This window comes from Diabrotica virgifera, chromosome 1 (genome assembly GCF_917563875.1).
Source record: "Diabrotica virgifera virgifera chromosome 1, PGI_DIABVI_V3a".
Classification (NCBI taxonomy): domain Eukaryota; kingdom Metazoa; phylum Arthropoda; class Insecta; order Coleoptera; family Chrysomelidae; genus Diabrotica; species Diabrotica virgifera.
In genome coordinates this window covers 121930232-121952304 of record NC_065443.1, presented here as the reverse complement: position 1 = coordinate 121952304, position 22073 = coordinate 121930232, and the positions used below count along the sequence as shown (strand labels likewise).

The 22073-nt window shown below is 33.7% G+C and overlaps 2 protein-coding genes across 2 annotated transcripts in view; one reads left to right on the top strand and one right to left on the bottom strand.

Moving 5' to 3' along the window:
- The window catches only part of LOC114324355 (transforming growth factor-beta-induced protein ig-h3), a 157688-nt gene extending 136715 nt beyond the window's left edge, over nt 1-20973 (top strand). The window contains exons 10-11 of the mRNA XM_028272159.2: nt 3249-3594; nt 19433-20973. Coding sequence (XP_028127960.1) covers nt 3249-3594; nt 19433-19674 — 588 coding nt within the window. The 3' untranslated portion in view covers nt 19675-20973. The remainder of the gene's footprint in view (nt 1-3248; nt 3595-19432) is intronic.
- On the bottom strand, nt 6294-13562 carry LOC114324356 (peptidyl-prolyl cis-trans isomerase G-like). The gene is made up of 3 exons (XM_028272160.2): nt 13302-13562; nt 10361-10528; nt 6294-6978 (listed from the first exon to the last, which is right to left on the bottom strand). Exons 1-3 carry the CDS (start codon nt 13453-13455, stop codon nt 6308-6310), a joined length of 993 nt encoding a protein of 330 aa, XP_028127961.1. The 5' UTR covers nt 13456-13562; the 3' UTR covers nt 6294-6307.
- Nucleotides 20974-22073: the final 1100 nt, after the last annotated feature.

The following is a 22073-nucleotide window of genomic DNA, read 5'->3' as shown; positions in this document are numbered from 1 at the left end:
ACCAATTCGAATGGACACCGAGCAGTCACCTTCGCAGCCGCAAAGAACATGATCGTAGGAAGCACATGTTTTCTACACAAAAAAATACATATGGGAACTTGGACCTCGCCCGATGGATTAACGAACAACCAAATTGATCATATGCTCATAGATGCTAGACATTTCTCAAACTTGATGGATGTCCGGACCTATCGAGGCGCCAATATTGATTCAGATCACTTTCTAGTTGGCACAAGAATTCGAGCTAGAATCTCAAACGCGAAGAAGGAGAGAAGTACCAAAACAACGCGCCTTAATATTGAACTCCTCAAAAATCCGCAAACGGTAGAAAGGTTTCAAAACTATATCGAAACTAACTGCATAATTAATGAGAATCTAACAATCAGCGAACAATGGGAAATGTGTAAAAATAATATTAAAGACGCAGCAAATAATATTCTAGGGCCAGAGAAACCACCATCACGCAATGACTGGTTCGATGCTGAGTGTGAGGGCATTACAAGAAGAAAGAACGATGCATATAAACAGATGCAGCACAGGAAAACCCGAGAAAAACAACAAAAATATAAAGACCTTAGAAGAGAAGAAAAGTGCATTCATAGAAGAAAAAAGAGAACTTATGAAAATAGAATACTAGAAGAACTTGAGGCATTAAAACAGGAAAATCAAACAAGAAAATTCTATAAAACTCTGAATAATGCAAGAAAGGAATTCAAACCAAGGCTAAGACTATGCAAGGATAAGGAGGGGCACATACTCAATACAAAAGAAGACATATTGAAAAGGTGGGTGGAACACTATAAAGAACTACTTACCATCGAAGTAGAAGATCCAAATCAACCGAACCCAAGAGCAACCAACAATACACCATTAGAGCCTCCATCAATTCAAGAAGTACGGGATGTAATAAAACACCTAAGAAATAATAAATCTCCAGGAAGTGATGGTATATCCGCGGAACTTATTAAATATGGAGGTGCTACGCTGACTAATCAAATATATAAAATAATACTAAGAGCCTGGAATGAGGAACAAATCCCGGAAGAGTGGTGTCTTGGAATCGTTTGCCCGCTACACAAAAAGGGTGATCAATTGGAATGTAGAAACTGTAGGGGAATAACCCTCCTTAATACAGCTTACAAAATATTTTCGAGCATCTTATATGGTCGCCTAAGTGCATATTCAGAGGAGCTTCTTGGAGAATATCAAAGTGGTTTTAGGCCTGGTCGATCAACAACAGACCAGATCTTTGTGCTAAGACAAATACTGGAAAAAACCAATGAATTCAATATCGACACATACCATCTTTTCGTAGATTTTAAATCGGCCTATGATAGTGTCCTAAGAAATAAATTGTATGAAGCCATGGATGAATTCCACATCCCTGACAAACTGATGAGATTGGTTAAGGCTACAATGCGTAAAGTCGTTTGCAAAGTCGAAATACAGGGCGAACAATCACAGGCGTTTGAAACGAATATTGGGCTGCGACAGGGAGATGCGCTGGCGTGTCTCCTCTTCAACATAGCTCTGGAAAAGGCGGTCAGAGATGCCCGAATAGACAACAGAGGAAATATTTTTAATAAATCATCCCAAATTTTGGCATATGCCGATGACCTCAAAATGCCTCAAAAAATATGGGCCTGACAGTAAACGAGGAGAAAACTAAGATGGTGGCATCAACACCCAACAATAGAGCCATAAACATCGGTCACCAATTCTCTGTTGATAACTCTACCTTTGAAGTGGTGGACAAATTCACATACTTAGGCTCCCTGATCACCAAGGAAAACGTCATGACAGAAGAAATCAAGCGAAGGATAATCCTAGCGAACAAATGCTATTTTGGACTGAGTAGACATATGAGAAGCAGAAACTTAAGCCAACAAACAAAAATAACCATATACAAAACCCTTATACAACCAGTGTTGACATATGGATCGGAGACATGGACCATCTCCAAGGCAGATGAAAACCTTCTGCTTATATTTGAACGAAGGATCCTGAGAGGCATATTCGGTGGCATCTGTGAAAATGGTATTTGGAGGAGGAGGTACAACTACGAGGTATACCACAGATATAAACATATATTTGGTGGAAAAGACGTAGTATCTCTTATAAGAATAGGACGACTAAGATATGCAGGACATCTAGCAAGATCACAGCATAACAACCCTCCTAGAAGAATCCTTATGCCACAACCTGTGGGAAGTAGAAATAGGGGTAGGCCAAAACTTAGATGGAAAGATGGTGTACATGAGGATGGGAGAAAAATAGGCGCAGCAAACTGGCAACAAAAAAAGGTCGAGGCTCTTTCATAGGGCTGTAGCACCATTGATGATGATGAATTTGCAATTTACTTTCGTTATTCTTATTTTGCACAGTAAAATATTCGTTGTCGAAGTAATCCAAAACAGGCGTATGTTCGTGGAATGGGGTATACATGCACTGCATGACGTATTTGAATTTAGTCTAGTAGGTAAAATTGTTACTGAACTAATTGACAGAAATAAGTTGTATTAAAAATGGTTCATTTAAGTGAAAAAGATCGTATTGAAATATTAATGATAATCGGTTATGGTGAATTTTCATTTTTTGAAAGTGAATTTTCCAAATCGATGGATTGGACGTAGAGCATTCATAAAGTGGTCCGCTCGTTCTCCGGACCTCAACCCGTTAGATTTTTTTTCATTGGGGTTATCTAAAATCACGTGTTTACGTTAGGCGACCAACATGCTTGCAGGATTTGAAACAAAGAATAATTTGTTAATGTGAATACGTGGAGAAAATCTTGCAAAAAGTGACGAATTTATTTATAGGCTTGCACGTTGTCAAGAGGTGAACAGCAAACATTTGCAACATTTGAAATTATTTTTTTTTATTTTTAATATCATTGGTCTAACGTAAATAAATTAACCTATTTGTTAACTGTAAAGAGATTTATTTCTTGTTTTAATAGTTTTTTCTTCCAAACTTGGTATGTATGAATTAAAAATAACAAGTTCTTTTAAAATCTGCAAAAATATACAGGGTGTCCAATTTAAAGTAAATAAGTTAAGGGTATTTCCGGAGAAACCGGAAGTGGAGTAGTAAACAAATATGACATCAGATGCCTTTTGTGTCACTGTACTTGCATGCAAAGTTTCATAAATATTGTTCTTTACGTTTCAAAGATATTTGCTTGGTTCCATACTTTATCCCAACTCATTTGTATAGATAATATACATTTCTGATTTATATTTTTTCAGTTACCTCTATTCACCAACATCGTAAATCGCGCCACAGTAAACTGCGCAAGGCTAGTAGGTTTCGACGAAAAAGCATGCGGTTCCACCATTCACGAAGTCAACCAAATCTTGGTACCACCCACCAGAAATATCTTGGAAGTTATCGAAAACGACGCGAGATATTCTACCCTCAAAGCTTTACTGAAAGACACAGAATTGGAGAAAATTCTGCAGGAAAATAATAGATCATTGACATTGTTAGCACCTACAGATGAAACATTTGCAGCTTTGGACGAGAAGGATCGTGAGGCGTTACTGAACGATAAGAAAAAAGCAGAACAGATTTTGAAGCATCATGTATTAACTGGTAAGTATTTTTCCTAGTAAACTCTTTCATATACACGTATACATACCCCCTTTTTGTTTTTCTTTTCAACTTCTTGAAATTTAATCATTTTAGTATTACTCCATTAAAATGTCACATTTTTTAAGCCATACTTTGCATTTGTTAGAGGAGTCAATTTTATTTCTTTAATGTATAGGGGAGATCAGTAGAAGCTCAAGTTCAAGTTTTTGGGGTCGCCACCCTTGTCCCCCGGCCGCCATATTGGAAATGGGGTGCAAAGGGGTTTCGCGCTATATCTCGTAAACTACCAACCCTACGGAAAATCTAATTAAACATAAAATGTAGGAAATTAAATTTTCCACAATTTTGTTTCCATTACTTTTTATCGTGAAGTGGCCAAAAAAGAAGATATAAACAAAAATATGTAAAAATTTTTTAACAAGTTTCCTTTTGGAGGTTATAACTTTTTTTCAGTTCATTTTAAAATAAAATAACACTATAGCAATTTTGTAGAGGGTTTTTCAGCGTACAATTTTCACTATAAAGTTGTTTAATTCTATTTACGTATATAGGTTTTACAGCGCTCCAAACTTGACCAGATTCTCGAATGCTCATAGGGATACAATAAAAACAAAAGTTATGCTTACTTTTCTATCTATCTATATATATATATGTATATATATATATATATATATATATATATATATATATATATATATATATATATATATATATATATTTTATTCATACAATTTATTATGATTTTAACATTCCTATGCTATTATTATTCTGTTTTTGACCCTTCTCGCCACTATAAAACTTATAACCCTAAGAAAACTCCCAAGAAGTTGTTTGAGGACAAATTCGCCGGTTCAGAAGAAGAATGATGCAACCGCAAATGCAAAATTCTTAAGAAGAGCAAAAAAACGATTTTTGATGTCAAAACCATAAAGTATGATCCAAATTAGCCATGCACCACACTGGTCAGGATCTCGAGATTTAAGCGTTTTTTGGGTTGTGCCGCTCGTCTATGAAGTAACATAACTTTTTTCCTATTATATATTTTGTCTTAAAATTTTCCAAAAAACTTCTTCATGAATTATATTTTATTGTTGTGTTGGTTAAAATTATATTATAAGAAGTTTGTCACTCAACTTTTTTAAGTAAACATGAAACTAACGAAATATGATGACAAAATGTTTAAAATATAACAACTCTTTTCTTAATGTGTTTAAGCATTTTGGACAAATTTCATTGTTATCTACATACTTCAGATATGACACAGTAAAATTTTCAAAAGGAAATATTTACAGCGACCAAAGATACAGCGAGGTAAATTTGAAAAATCATCAAAATTGATTTTTGGATTTTTTGTATAAAATTTGACTTTTGAACATGTTCCACCACTTCTAGATAAAAATAAACTTCATATTCATATTCAGCGACCTCAAAAACATAAAAATAGACCAAAATTGGTCAATCACCTTAAATTTGATTTTCGTGGTCGCCATAACGGTTGATGCCGCTCGCCTAATATATGGATAGAAAAATATTTATTTTTATTGTATTCTTATGAGAATTCGAGAATCTGGTCAAGTTTGGAGCGCTGTAAAACCTAGATAATAAATAAAATTATACAACTTTATAGTGAAAATTTTTCATTAAAAAATCCTCTACAAAATCGCTATGATGTTATTTTATTGTGAAATGAACGGAAAAAAAGTTATAACCTCCCAAAGGAAACTTCTTACAAAATTTTCTCTTATTTTTGTTTATAACTTTTTTGTTGGTCACTTGACGATAAAAAGTAATAGATATAAAATTGTAGAAAATTTAATTTGCTACATTTTATATGTAATTAAATTTTCTGTAGGATTGCTAGTTTAGGAGATAGAGGGCGAAAGCCCTTTGCACCACTTTTTCCAATATGGCGGCCGGGGGATAAGGGTGGCGACCCCAAAAACTTGAACTTAAGCTTCTACTGAACCCCCCTACACATTAAAAAAATAAAATTGACTCCTCTAAGAAATGCAACCCTAAATGTAACATTTCAATGGACTATATAAATTTTATAGGTTTTAATTTGAAGATATTTTTTTTACTTTTTCTGTCTTACCTTTTCTCATTCTCATTCTATTGAGCACATTGTAAGCATTTTTAAAAGAAGAACTAATGGGCCCAATTGAAACTGGTAATGATAAGGCAGAGGGATCCCTGATCCACTATTGTTCAACCTGATCACGGATGAAGAAATAACTAAGAACTAATAAAGGGTACCTACCAAATCGGAGGAAAACAATTTAAAATAATCTGCTACACAGTCGATGCAGTACTAAAGATGATTTTTACAACGTATTCTACACCAATTTAATATAACCGTCCAAAAATTTAACAAATTACAATTTAACAAAAGACAAAATGCATGATTATAACAGCAAGATAAAGTAAATAGAGCAAACAGAGCCGCAAGTTGCATGAATGAAACAGTATGGAGAAATTAAAATAACGGAAAAGAAATGAAAAGCAGAATTTACAAAACAGTTATCGAACGAAACAACGAAATTGATGGAATGACAACTTACTGGAGGCACATTGAAAAAACAAGGCACATAAGTCAAGAAAAAACAAGACACAACATGTCTACATAAAAAGAAGAAGAAGAAGTTTTACCAAGTTCCACGAACATGTTGCCATCTGAGTAACAAAAATTTAATACAACATATTGTTTGACAATTTATTTCGTATCAGATGTCGTATCAGGTACATTTTTTACAGTGTTTTCACCTTCTGTATTCGCAGTTGCGACCTTCTTCTTTGTCCTCTTCTTTCTTTCCTTGCGTTTTTTAACTTCCACATCAGGCTTGTTTTCATTTTCGTTCTTTTTACTATCATCTTCTTTCTTACTTTCTGTGCTCGTAGTTTCAATTTTATTCGTTGTATTCTTTTTGCTTTCTGTTTTTTTAAGTTCCTCCTTACTGACTTTCTTTACAGTATTATTACCTTCTTTACTATTAACGACATTAGTATTAACGATATTCTTTGTGCATTTGTTGCTTTCTGTTTTTTTAACTACTAAATCAGTTTCTTTCTTTATACAATTATCATACTCTTTGCTCCTACATTTAACCAAATTGTTCAAACTTTTTTTACTTTTTTTTCTTGTAGGCTCTTCATCATCGCTAAAACTACTGAGACTATCTAGATCTGAGTAAAAGTCGTCCTCATAGTCTCTTCTTCGTTTTCTACTTTTTATGCGAGCGTCCTCCAAAGAATCGTCATATGCTAACCTGCTGTATTTTTTATACTTTTTGGTATATTTGGAGTGACGACGTTTAGATTTTTTTGGAGTTTTCACTATTTTTTTGGGCTTGACATTCACTTTAATGGGATCTTTTGGTCGGAGGCCTACAAATAAAAATAATACTACAATAATTATATGATAACAAGCAAAATTATATGGTCAATTATCTACTTTGCTGAATTATCTTTAAATTAAATTAGATTAGATTATCTTTAAATAGAGATGGACGAAATAATTAAAGAAAAATCAGAAATAAAAAGAAGTGGCATGTTTCCTCATATATATTTTTACTCTTTTTGTCTCATTATGTGTAACAAATGATTTTTTCATATTTTCGTTATGTATACAAATAGACCTTGGACCCACACTTAAAAAAAATATTACCTCCCTCATGAGACTTTCTTTATTCACTTATAGCCCGATCAGCGAACACAAAATTTTACGAAAACCTCCAAAAAAATTAAGGAAGGCTGAAAATTTGGGAATAGGTAGTTGAAATTGTCTATTATTATATAAGAAAAAGTTTACAATTTTACATCCCCTCCATTTTACAAAAATTGGGAAATACGGGGTGAAAAATATTTTCTCGGGGGTGAAAACATATACGTACAAAATAAGTCCGAAATTGTATAAAATGACTAATTCTAAGTAACTTTTGTTCTATACAGTTTTTTCACTAAAAAAATGATGTATGCAAGAGGTCTGTAGACCCAGTAGAAGCAGAGTTGTAACTAATGAAAAGTGGGTTCTTCTTCGTCAAATTCCAAATCGAATATTTCAATTTGAAATAACCCAAAAACGGAGCTCTTTTCGGGGAAAATTCATTACAACTTTTTTAAAGCGTTTAAAAAAAGATTTTTTTTTAACTTCTAACATTAATTGTAAGTGAGTTACGCTCGAAATATTGCTGGTCTTTTTTATTTTTTGCTAAAAAAATCGCGAAAAGCACCCCCTAATTAGCTTCCCAAATAAAATTAATCGTTACCGCTTCACAAGTTACTTTACTTATGTATTGTTTATATATTATCTATAAGTTTCATTGGTTCAAAGTGCTCATTTTTGAAAAAAATTGGGTTTAAAATAAAACATTTTTTTATTTAAAAAAAAAATGGAATTTTTATGGAGTTAACTTAAAAATTATTAGTAATACCAAAAATCTCAAAGAGTAATAAAATGTTCGTTTTGCTTTTCTGAATATTTTTGATTTCTTGTTTTTTTGTTAAAATAAAATTGGTTATGCTATGGCTGTACAAAATTTGACTAAACTCGTGATTAGTTACTCGTTTAAGCCATTTTAAATACAGCTTTTTCAAAAATAAGCACTTTGAACCAATGAAACTTACAGATCATATAAATAATACATAAGCAAAATAACTTGTCAAGTGGTAATGATAAAATTTATTTGTGACGCTATTTAGGGGGTGATTTTCGAGATTTTTTTACCAAAAAATAAAAGGGACCAACAATATTTTGAGCGTAACTCACTTTTAATGTTAGAACTTTTTTTAAAAAAACAAAAATAACCCTTTTTTTAACACTTTAAAAAAGTTGAAATGAGTTTTCCACGAAAAGTGCTCCGTTTTTGGATTATTTTACATTGAAATAATCGATTTGGAATTTGACGAAGAACCTACTTTTCATTAGCTACAACTCTGCTTCTGCTGGGTATACAGACCTCATGCATACACCATTTTTTTAAATTTTTTATAAGCTATATTTTTGCTAAGAATATTTTTTTCGATAAAATACTTACTTTTTGAGTTATCTGCGAGAAACCGTCCAAAAACATGTTTTTTTTTGTTAAAAATGAACATAATATTCACTAGCAAATAACTCGAAAAGTATTGACTTATAGGTCTGGATCCCGCGTATGAAAAAAAAGTTGATTAATAGCAAGCTGAAAATTTGTTAATAGCTTAAGGGTGTCTCGTCGAATAAACTTTGATATATGGGAACACTGGAACAGGGGCAGTTTTAATTGTGGAACAGGTTAAAAATTTGGAACGGTCACACCACGAAAACGGCACATTTATTTTGTCCGATAGAACAGACTTAAACTCTCCGAACAGAGATTAAACTCTCATGCAAAAATCATACTGCTATTTATCACCTGTCATAATTCCTGTCATTTGACATATTCTACATGTTTCACTCATTAAAACGCCCATTTGTTGATAAATAGCTGTCTGATTTTTGCATGAGAGTTTAATCTCTGTGCGAAGAGTTTAAGTCTGTTCTGTCGGACAAAATACATGTGCCGTTTTCGTGTTCTGACCGTTCCAAATTTTTAACCTGTTCCACAATTAAAACTTCCCCTGTTCCAGTGTTCCCATATATCAAAGTTTGTCCGACTAGACACCCTTAAGCTATTAACAAATTTTCAGCTTGCTATTAATCAACTTTTTTTTCATACGCGGGATCCAGACCTATTAGCGAAAAAACTCTATAGAACAAAAGTTGTTTAAAATTAGTCATATTATCCAATTCCGGTCTTATTTTGAATGTATATTTTTCACCTTCGAGAGGGGGTGAAGAATTGTAAACTTTTTCTTATATAGTAATAGACAATTTCAACTAATTATTCCCAATTTTTCATCCTTCCTTTATTTTTTTTTGGGGTCAGATTTTTCTTTGATCGGGCTATTATTCCTGTGGAGTCGGACAATTTTCTATTTCGGAAAATTTTCGAGACGGAAACTTTTCGTAAATGTTCTTATGAAATGTTTTATGTTTTCATCTTTTAAGATGTTTCAAAACTTTGGTGCGTCGGACAACTGAAATACCCTTAAAAATTTGTCGGACAACATTACCAGTAAAGTGTAAGTATTTTTATCAAACACTCCTGCAAAAAATCATCATTTGTGCCTCCATAATGTGCCCCCATATGGGGCATAGAGTCATAAAATTTATACCCTCACAGCGGATTTTTGCACGATTGTTTGATAAAAATATTTACAATTTACTGGTAATATTGTCCGACAGATTTGTACCTTTGGAGTACCTACTCCAGTTGTCGGACGCATCAACGTTTAGAAACTTCTACCTATATTTATGAAACGTCCCCCTCCCGAATAATTTTCTTTAACTGTGGGCCCAAGACCTAAAACTGCGGTAGGGTATGGACCTCTTCGGTCAAATAAGGGTGCACAAAAATGCGTCTGAGTGTAGAAAAATGCGCAAAAGTCCGATATAGGGAAGACGGAATATAAACTTACAAAAAAGTTGTCCAAATTGCAAGTATTTCTTAGATTTTAGGAAAAATGGAAGATCTGACAACAATGTATCGGCCGATCTTACCACTGTAAGATCGGCCGCATTAGAAAACCCTTAAATAATAATTGAGGGTTTACATACATAAAACTCACTCTGTATTTCATATGATGATAATATGGAAACAGGTGAACGAGACCTAGGTATATCCAGCAGTAGACAGGCTGATGATGATATTTAATATAATTCATTAGGTAAGACGAAAGAAAATCTTACCTTTGAAAATGGCAAAGTCCTTGTCAGAAAGGGCCAAAACATATCTTCCTCCACGATGATTTACCATGCCATTTTGAGCGGCGTATTTTAGAGCTCGTTTTATTTGCATAGCGACGTTTCTTGGCCTTGGACGTATTTGTTTGGCATTTATAACACCTTGGATGTAATCTGGAAATAAAATATTTAATTTAAAATTTCTAAAAAAGTTCAAAAAATCTCGGAGGGAAGATAAACTACACTAACAAAACATGACTATTATAAATAAATTCCTCAAGAAAAACTCGGAACAGGAAATGGATAGTAGCACCAAAGGCAACCACTCAGAATGAAATTGACTTTATTCTACCCAACAAGATTGATACAATGAAAGATGTTGGTGTAATCAATAAATTTATAACAGATAGCAACAACAAACTAATCAGAGCAACAATTGTGCTAAATCTAAAACTAGAAAGAAAAAGGTTAATCACAAAACCAACAATACTCTGTATAAATATAAATAACTTAAAAGAAAACTCAGACAACTACCAAAGGTTACTTAACCAAATCGATAGCTCTCAATTAATGGAAATCATCTCCTTCTTCTTCTTCTTCCTTCTTGTATGTTAGCTTCAAAGCCTGTTTTTTCTTCAATATTAGCCTCCTAAATTGTTTAAATTATCGCACCATCTCTTCCTTGGTCTCCCAATACTTCTTCGTCCATTTGGTGACTTATCTCGTGCTATTTGTACTATCCTATCCTCTGCCATTCTACTAATGTGTTTGTTCCACTCCTGTTTTCGTTTTGTCACCCATCCATTTATGTCTTCTACATTGCATGGTCTTCTTATGTTTTCGCTTCTCTCCCATCCAACAGACTTTTCCCTGATTTCGTCGAAGTATTTTCATCTCTGTTACTTCTAGTAGTCGTCTCGTTTCAGATGTGTCAGGTCTTGTCTCCGCCGTGTATGTCAATCTGGGTCTAATAGTTGCTGATTTATAGATTCTTGCTTTTGTCTATTGTCTTAGGTGTTTGTTCTTCCAGATTGTGTCATTAAGAGATCCCGCCGCTTTACTTGCTTTTAAGCTTTGTTGTCATACTTCCTCTCTTCAACATCTCCGTAACTGGTTATATCTATTCCCAGATATCTAAACCTTGCTTCCTGCTTTATTATTTTCCCATCAAGTTCTATTTTACATCGTAGTTGGAGCCCCACAACAACAAAATGAACATGGAAAAATATCTGATAAAACCAGAACAAGAACAAAGAGAGAATTTAAAAGAAAGTAGCAACATACAGAGAATACAATATACAGAACTTTGTAAGACAATAAGGAGAACTATTAAGGAGGACATAAGAAAACACAATGAAAGACTGGTAAACAATGTAGGCAAAAAAATGGTAGACAGTATAATCGACAAAATAAGAAATATTACAACTCATGACAAAATTCTATAGTGCTACAACTATACAACGTTCCTGAAACATTTGAAGAAGCAACCAGTACACAAGAAGATGTATCAGTAGTCCTTCTGGAAGAAGTAGAATCGACAATCGCAAAAATGAAAAGCGATAAATCAGCTATAATATATGGCATATAAGTATAAATGTTTAAATACAGCTTAAATGGCAAAAAACTTGGAATATCTTAGTAGGTATATTCACAAACTGCCAAAGATCAAGATGTTTACCAGACCACTGGGATATAGTAAACATAACAAAGGTAGCAAAGAGGATATCAAAAACTACAGACCCATAAATCTGTTACTAATCGTATGCAAGATATTCACAAAGCCCATCAACAAAAGATTAATAAATGCATTAGATGCTACACAGCCTATAAAACAAGCTAGCTGTAGAAATGGATTCAGTACTCTGGATCAATCCATACGCTTAGGGAAACAATGAGTAGAGCTCAAGAATTATCGTTAGCCTTAACCTTTATAGACTTCCAGAAGGCTTTCGATTCTATATATCCCAAGACAGTAATAGAGGCTTTGGATATCCAAGACATTGGCAAACCATACGTACAGACTCTAGAAAAATATATAGAAAAGCAAAATCCAAAGTAAAATTTTATGAAAACGCTTTCCTACTATCCTAGAATGTCCCAAGAATTTCCTACTTTCCCACTTTCCTACTACCCTAGAATTCCTTATGAATTTCCTACTACCATTACCAGAGGCGCCCGACAAGGAGACGTAATATCCCTAATCCTCTTCACCGCAACCCTAACAAATATATATTCAGCAAAATGAACTGGCAGAACAAAGGTCTATCCATGGATGGAGAACCTCAGTTATCTAAGATTTGCAACGACATCGTTCTGATCGCTAATAATCCTGCAGATTTACAAGAGCCTAAGGCCACCCAAATGCGCAATTAAAATGGCCTAAAAATGAACTTGCCAAAACAAAAACAACGTACAATGAGCTAGTAGCTAGTGGATGTCCAAGATGTAATAAAAAACAACGATGCACTTGACACAGTAAACGAATATGTATCTCCTAGAAATCAACAGGCGAATGAAATGGACTTGGGTATCTTGTATCTTCTGGTAGCATTCTATCATGTACACTACCAGCCATACGGCTACGAAACTTGAGATAATAGCGAAACTCAAAGTCACTCAAAGATCAATGGAACCATACATGTTAGGTACAACAAAGAGAGGTTGTAAAAGAACAGAGCGAATCAAATAGAAAACCTAGGTCACTAATATAGTACACGGAATCAAATCTTTAAAATTCTAGAGGGCGGGACATTTAGCCAGAAGAACTGAGAATAGATGGTCCAGTAGAATTAAATTGTGATATCCAAGAGGCATCAAGAGATGAAGACGACTAGTAAGGAGAAGTAGTAAGGAGAAGACGACTAGTAAGTAAGAACTATGTAAGTGAAGCTACAGTCCCAGAATCGACAGAATACGCTGAGACTTCATATGTTTGAAATATATTTACCAATTATTCTTCCTTGGGAAGATCCTGTCGATTCATGAAGATCCTTTATGGCTTGCAAAGCGCATTGCAAATATTTGGGTTGGGATCCGGTGACTTTCATCTTATGCCAACAATCATGGGGTCCTGGTTTAAATTTGCTTTGACTGCTTCCCATGTTCCAATTAAATAAAAATTTAATCAAATGTGTTTAAGATGCAATAAAATTTTAAATATTCATTTTAAAAAAAAATCTACTGGAAATTATAAAATAATGACTTCTGTCATGTTGGCATATAATTATTATCGCTAGCAACAACTAGCAACCATATTATATATCTAGATATTTGTATTTTTAATAAAAATATTTAACTGTTTATCTTCATCATTTATTTACATACATATATTCATAGATAATGAGTTAATAATATTTCTTTATGTTTATATCTTGGTACATGAGAAAATTTAATGTAATTCAAAAATATTTCTCCCATGTCCCTTCAATCAGGTTTTTTCTGTCTTACTTTTTAACTTTTTCTCGAATTTTCAGACTAAAGAAATCTTTATATAGAACGAATCTCATATTTTTGTTTTACTGGCCTAGCTATTTTAACTTACTTTTCATTTTACTAACGATATTTTAACGAATTTTAACATATTTTCTTACTTTTCTCATCGATTTAAATAATTTTACAGGCATTTATTGTTATTACCGAACTTACAGAATTACAGGCTAATTTGTCTACTCAATCATCTATACAAACTGTACACCAGAATAATAACCAATCGATTGGAATCAAAATTTGAACTGTATCAGCGAAAAGAACAGGCTGGTTTTAGCTCGAATTACGGTACAAATACATAAAATGTATAATTGAAAAATCTATAAAATGCAATAGATTCCTAGTTTTAACATTCGTAGATAATGATAAGATAATAAGGTACATATCAGGATAGGTGTTCGGCAGGGAGATACTATGCCACCATATATCATATCCGATGGTGACACCTGTGCAAGAGGACACCGTCAGGTAGACGTGCAATTTTGGTAAAACACATCTCCTGGCCCAGGTGGCATACACAGAATATATCTTAAAAACTTCCAGAGAGTTTTATTTTGCTGCTAGTCAATATGATCAATGCCTGGCCCATGTTGAATTACTTTCTTACCCCCTGGAAAGTGTCCAACACAAGCATGATTCCAAAACCAGGGAAACTCCCAATCAGCAGAGAATCCTACAGACCGATATCTCTTCTAAACACTTTAGGTAAAAATAAATGATTCCCAAACCAGGAAAACTCCACCCTACAGACCAATATCGCTTCTAAAAACTCTAGGTAAAGTCTGCGAGAAGATCCTCAAGAAGAGACTTGTACAATTGTGCCTAGCCCATGTTGAATTACTTTCTAACCCCCTGGAAAGTGTCCAACACAAGCATGATTCCAAAACCAGGGAAACTCCCAACCAGCAGAGAATCCTACAGACCGATATCTCTTCTAAACACTTGTAAAATAAAATAAAATAAAAATGTATACCATTTTTATTCAGTTGCAATACAAAGGCAAAACAATCTTACTTTTCAATTAGAATACGGAGCGCAGTCCAGTCCTCTGAATCGCGATTTTCGGCTCTTATTGGAGCCTCATCGGAGAGAACGTAGGCACTGTTCTCCATACCCTAATTAACCAGCACCGAGAGCTTTTCCCACCCATTGCAACCGAAGTGAAGGTATTAGGTGACTAGCGTCATCTGGCAATTGAAAGATGAAGTAGTTTTCAATCCTAATAGCAAAATTAATAATATTGAAAATATTAAAAACATTACTAAAAGATTTTTAAATTGAAAACTTATTGGTACACTTTCCTGGTGACACCTCCAAGGCTTCTACAATATGCAAACACATGGATGCTGCAGTGAAAACAACGGGAAGCTACAATATGCAAGCACATGCACTACACATGGCAAGCACAACTACTTCAACTTTAGGTAAAGTCCACAAGATCCTCAAGGAAAGACTTGTAGAATTCCTAGAAGAACACCACATCATCCTAAACTTTCAATTTGAATTCAAAACCGGACACCCTACTCATAATGTATTGATTGAAGCATCAAACTTCAAAATAAACAATTTTATATACACCCTTCAATCAAGGTTGATATGCGGACTTGATTGATAAGCTTCACATTCTGGACTTCCAACTCCCTTTCTAAAAATGATACATTCCTATCTCTCCAATCGGACAATCCGGGTCAAAGTCGCTAACCAATTCTCAGCACCATTTGCTCCATAAGCTAGAGTTCTCCAAGGCTCAATTCTAACTTCAATATGAATTCGACAGAACCCAAAACCAACTCTATAACATTGTAAATTGGTGTAATAAATGAAGAGTTACACTTAACCCCTCTAAAACACAAGATATCTTGTTCAGATATTCTAGCACTCCTCGTTATTAAAAAGGGAGAATTCAGATGAGTAATGAAAAATATGGGAGTACTTAACCACTTAGTTAACTAATAAGAAATATAAATTATAAATTCTCAGCCAAAGTTAAAGTACACGGAATGTAATTAAATTGGATAAAAAAAAGGAACTGGATAGGCCTGCATGATATCACTTTTATTATAATGAGAGAACTACTAGACGAATGGGATGGAGGGATTACTATAGTAAAGGTAGAAGGCCAAAGACCAAGAGGAAGATCTCCAGCATGATGGACAGACAAATGAAACTGAAAAATGAAGACTGTGGTGGGAAAATCCATAGATGAAGCTGTCCATCTGACATAGGGGCGCAGCCAATGGAGAGAGCAAGCTAACAATATTTAGAGTGTTCAAGAGCTCAAGGAATGAGGAGGTGGAGATTTTGAAAGAGGAGAAGGTTTGGTGCAAGGACATATTCTAGTCTATATTACAATAGTTAGAACTCATCCTTTATATCGAAGTTGATTTTTTCTTGTTCTGATTTATTGCAAATTTAATTTTATTTATTTATTTATTTATTTATAGTACTATACAATTGACCTGGCCTCTTGTGACTAATCCAGGTCGTTTCCTGATGGGATTACAGTAGTTTATTACAATATTATTACTTTAAGAATTTTTTCTATTTGACTAATTAACAATAGCCCTAATCTACTACTAATTATGAAAACTACAAATTGTAAACAATTCTAATAAACAATTCTAATGAACAAATAATAACAAATAAAAAAAAGCTAATAAACAAAAGATAAATTATTACTTTTTTTTTTAACATATAATTTTTATAAAAGTGCTCCCATTTCTCATTCTCAGATGAGAAATGTCAGCACTATTCATCTAAAAATAGTCACGAATAATTTTAAGTGCAGGTCTAATCGTTCGGTGAGCCTCAGACCATTGAGTTTTAAAATTTCAGGTTTTTAGTTTAATTTTTTTTTGTTTGATTAATATGTTTTTTTTTATTTTTGATTTATTTTATTTTATTTTATATTTGATATTACTTTTTAATTATTTATTATATAAATATTTATTTAATTATTCCAATATTTTATTTTATATTTTTATATGTAATTTTATTTTTTTTTTGTATAATTTCTTATTCAAATTCATAGAGGTTGGATATTATTTACTTGATTTCTTCGTCTAATATTATATAATTCTAATTGTTTCTTTGATATTATGTCCGCTAAATTATTTAGTGTATTAAATAATTCTTCATTTTGTATTATATTTTCTATATTTATGCCAACAAGGTCTCTTCTCATTCTTTGTAGTTCTTGTGTATTTGTTTGTCTTTCGCAAATAAATACTATGTGTTCTGGCGTGCCTATTTCTCCACATTCACAATATTGATTGTCTTTTAAGTTAAATCTATGTAGGTATGTAGGGTACGGACCGTGCCCTGTAAGAAAATGGATTAATCCTTTTTTTGGGTTAAAATAATTTGGAATATTATTTAAATTTAGAATAAAATTATAGAGACGTCTTGCTTTAGGGGAATTATCCCATTCGTTTTGCCATTTTCTATTTAATATTTCTTCTAATTCTCTTTTTGTTCTGATTTCTATTCCCATTAATTGTATTATTTTTTCATAATTTTCTTTTCTTTGCCAATATCTATATGCACGTTTTTGTGTTTCCAAGTGCATGGGCATTACACCAGTCAATACTGTTAAAGCTGATGTTGCTGTAGTACTGAAGGCTCCTGTCATTCTAACAAGGAAACCTCTTTGTGCTTTATTCAGTTTTTCAATATTTGTATTATTTGTTAGTCTGTGTGTCCATACACTTGCACCGTACCCTACAATTGAGGCAAGTATCGTACTCAGGTATACGCGCATATGCTGGAACGGAATTCTATACTCCCTTTGTGCTAGGCTTGCAATGCAATGCATGACTTTCGCTGCCTTCTCACAGACGCTATTTATATGGTTTGTAAATACGCTTGGTTCATCGATTATGATACCAAGATATCTAGTTATTTTTGTTCTTTTTTTTTGCTTTCCCCCTTATTTGTATACTTGGATTTCTTTCAAGTCTTCCCTTTATAAGGCTATATGTTGTTTTTGTTTCTGATATAGTTAGTTTAACTTTTTTCATCCATTCATTTATATTTTCAAGTACTCCATTTGATTTTATTTCTAGTTCTCTTCTTGAATTAGCATCTATGATAAGCAGCAAATCATCCGCATACGCTATGCTCCCTAGAACTTCAGGATCCACAGCTAACCGTTCCAGCAGTTCTTCTAACATTATGTCCCAAAAAATAGGTTCACACACTAAACCTTGTGGACAACCTTTAGTTATATGTCTCATCTTTTTATCCATTGGACAACTTAAGCTGGCATATCGGTCTTGACAATAGTTTCTGAAACTTCCGTACAAGTTTCTGGGGCAATGCATCTGTCGAAGTCTTTCGAATAATGCCGTCCACCATAAATTGTCAAAAGCTCCAGAAACATCTATAAAGATCATCAAAACATATTTCTTTGTGCTCCCCCCAATTATATTAAAAACTTTATTAATAGCATCTTCTGTTGATTTTCCTTCCCTAAAGCCATATTGATTTGGATGAAGTCCAGTTTCGTGTCTTATTTGATTTAGTGTTTTACAAAGTAATTTTTCATGTAATTTCCCCATTGTGTTTAGTAAGCATATTGGTCTATAAGATTTAGGTAAAGTTGGATCTTTATCTTCTCCTTTACTTATAATTATAACTTCAGCTTGTTTAAAGTTGTTGGGAAACTTTTGTTGTCTTAGACATTCATTATATAAAGAAGTGAGTATAGGTATTAAGTACTCTGAAAGTGCCTGAAGAATTTCTACATGAATGTTATCTGGCCCAGGAGCCTTTTTTCTTTTCATGTTTTTCATACATTCATATATTTCTTCTTCAGTAAATTCTTCTAACTGTCTTTCTTCTGGTATCTCATACTCTTGTATCATCAGTGTTCTAATATTTTTTTGTTCTATTGTTTCATTTTCTAAGTCGTCAGGAGGTAGTAATACATCTAGTAGTGTATCAGCTGAATCCTCCCATTTTTTTGTATATGAACCATCTGCTTTTTATAAAGTAGAAAGCATTGTTGGACATTTAAGTTTTTTAGATACAATTTTGTATGGGACACCCCACATATCTAATTCTAAATGTCTTGAAACAAAAGCTTCCCAACTTCTCGCTTTCGTTATATTTATTTCTTCTTTATATTCGTTTTTTAATCTTCTATACTCTCCTAGAAGTATTTGCCTCTCGAGAAAGATACTACTTCGTTGATATCGCTTTCGCGCATATCTTACTCTGCTTCTCATTCTCGTGAGGTTTTCCTTCCAGGCAAAGTTTTTTACTTTTTTATTATTGGATATTTTTGGAATTGCTGTATCCATTGCTTTTCTAATTGCTTTAGTTAATTCTTTTGTCGCAGTATTTATATTATCCCCTCTTTGTATCAGACGTGGTGCACGGAATTCAGACCTAAGTAGTTCAAAATTCGCTTTTCTTATATTGTACCTCAACGAAGACATTTCCGTATTACGTGGCTGTAGGTTACTCAAATTGAACGTTATGAGATTGTGATCACTTGTTGTTGCATGTTCGACTACTTTCCAGTCTAGAGCTAGGTTTGCTGCTGCGATATTCGATAGAGTAAATTTAATATTTTTCTTTTTATTTCAGAGGTTCTGTGCTGCTCAGGCGTCGGTCCACATTCCTGGGGTTTTAGCAGTTTTATTTCAACTCTGGCCAACACGCAGATAGAAGTAGCCCGCACCGGAAGCAGGATCCGCGTTAACAGAGCAGTAGTCACTAGCTGTGATAATTTAGCAACGAACGGAGTCGTACACACCGTCAACAAAGTATTATTGCCCAGGCAACCACCCGTTTCGTCTATCGGTGGTTTCTTCCTCTTCGATCTTTAGAGTTTTTAAAGTGATTTAGAATCATCGTGTAATGCAGATTTTGGCTTTCCATCCATTACGTTTGTATACTTCGTTCATTTTCAAACTAAGCTCAGACGCTAGTTTCAGACACGTGATCGGTGGGTGTGCCATGTCTTCTCAGATTGTCATTGGTTACAAATTACTTTCTAACCAATGACAAAACGAGGACACGATACATCTTTAAAGTGTCTAAAACTGTCTTCTAAGCTTATCATGAGAATGAACGTGGTACAGTGTGTAACTTGCAAGCACATGAGACCTCCATTTATAATAATTTTTTAGTTGAGAAATCATGTGATCCTTCTGGTAAAGACTATGATTTAGGATTGGTCCAGTCAAATAATCGTCTTAATCAAAAAAGAGATCAGCAATGTATCGATCAAGAGAAAGGCAATTCTCTCAGAAATCATTTAGTAAGTCGGAAAGAATACTATATGGATATGTGTGTCTATACCAAGTCTATGGTCTATGTCTATACCAAGCAGTAGCGTATCTAGGCATTGGCCTTGAGAGGGGACTTCCAATAAAACACCAACCAAGAGACATAAAAAAGATAAGCCCAATCCACATAAAAGGCTTAAATAATAACTTATATGCATTAAGTTCTCATTTTCCTAACTAGAGGATTTATTAAGTTGAATTTGTCTGTCTGTTGTTTAAGTTTCATGTCAGCGAATATATATTTATTTCAACAATTTTTTTCTTAATTTTTGACCTTGTTAGGGGGGTAAATTTCCTCATTTTCCCTCCATGTACTGCCGCCTCTGTTACCAAGAATTGCTGCTGCATCATAATGAAATAAAGACATGTAAGAATTTTGGTACTCTGGCGATTGATATTTTCTATCAAAGTTTGATTTAATGTATTTTAATTCATAAAAAAGTTTTTGTTTATTGTTTTAGAAAATTTGTGCGAATCTACACTATATAATTGTATTTTAATTATAATTTCTTGTTGCTTTGTACTACATATATTTTGGTTTTGTGGTTAAGTCATATCTGCTGCCAGGATGCGACGTAACAGATATGCCTTTTTATCATATCTAGCGATTGCTTGAACAAAAAATCTACAATATACGATGATTTAATGACTGAACTTAATGTACTTGTGTTGTTAATATCATTTTACCCAGATAAAATTTAGGACGAAGATGCATTAAGCTACCTGGGTAGAAATTGAACAAAAAAAAGATAATTTATTTTTTATTTTAGTATTTTATTCTAGGAGTATAATGTGTTAGCTTGTATTAGTCTAGCAATAAAGTTTTAATGTTTAAAATTTGACTTTTATTTGAAAACGTGGTTTTAATTTAAAAACGTCTGCATACGTCTATAGCTGCGAAACTATCAATATAATGCCAATTGATTAGTTTCTATCGTTAAATTTCCCACCTCTACTAGTTTTATCTCTTTTTATTTCATAGCGTATTACAGAGGCGGATTTGAAGATTGGCCGCCTCTGGGCTATCCACAATTTGTCGCCCTCCCCCCCGCAATTTTTTTCTTTTTTACAAAATTTGCCGCCCCCTGAATTCTGCCGCCCTGAGCTATAGCCCATTCAGCCCATATGTAAATCCAGCCCTGGCGTATTATGTTTTCCATCTTTTGCGTTATTTTACTGGTTATTAGCACGCTCATCACTGTATATTGAACTAGTTCTTATGGAATCTAATCTCAAGCATGTAGTCAAGCTTTTTTTAAGATGTTCTGTTAGAAATGTCATAGTATAAACAGCCATAGTCTAATTTACTAAGTATTAATAATCTGCATAAGCACATAGAGTGTCTGACCCCCCCCCCCCCCCAAGTGGTATTTGACAGCATTTTTAGCAAGTTAATTCTGGATTGGCAAAAACGTTGCAGATTGGTTAAGTGGCTCTCTCATTTTAAGTGTTATTAAAATTTTCTATCCATAAGTTTTTTGGTAATCTTCTTCTTCGTGTACCATGTCCTTTCAGAACGTTGGTTACCATCATAGCTATCTTGATTTTATTCACTGCCACCCTATATAGCATGCTTGTATCAACACCATACCAACCTCGCAAGTTCTTCAACCATGAGGTTCTTCTTCGTCCAGGGCCTATTTTACCACTAGGCCAGTGAGGCACCTGCCTCGGGCCCGCATTTTAATGGGGCCCGGAAAGATCATCAAAAAATATTTATTGCAATAAAACAAGATAAATTTTCAAATTTGTCAACTGTGGTCTTAGAACCACATGAGCGACACTTTGAAAATCTTTCTACGTATCTTCCACAGTAGAATCAGAGATAAATGTGAAGAAGACCAGGATGAAACACAATTTGGCTTCAGAAATGGACTGGGAACCCGGGTCGCACTCTTTGCACTAAATGCATTATTGCAGAAGTGCCGAGATCAGTG

Bases quoted from the DNA above. Each gene is read 5' to 3' on its own strand.
- LOC114324356 (XM_028272160.2), bottom strand. From the start codon at position 13,455: ATGGGAAGCAGTCAAAGCAAATTTAAACCAGGACCCCATGATTGTTGG. The intron at 10,529-13,301 runs GTAAATATATTT...TTTTATTTCCAG, and splicing joins TTCCCAAGGAAGAATAATTG to ATTACATCCAAGGTGTTATA. The intron at 6,979-10,360 runs GTAAGATTTTCT...TTTTATTTGTAG, and splicing joins GGACTTTGCCATTTTCAAAG to GCCTCCGACCAAAAGATCCC.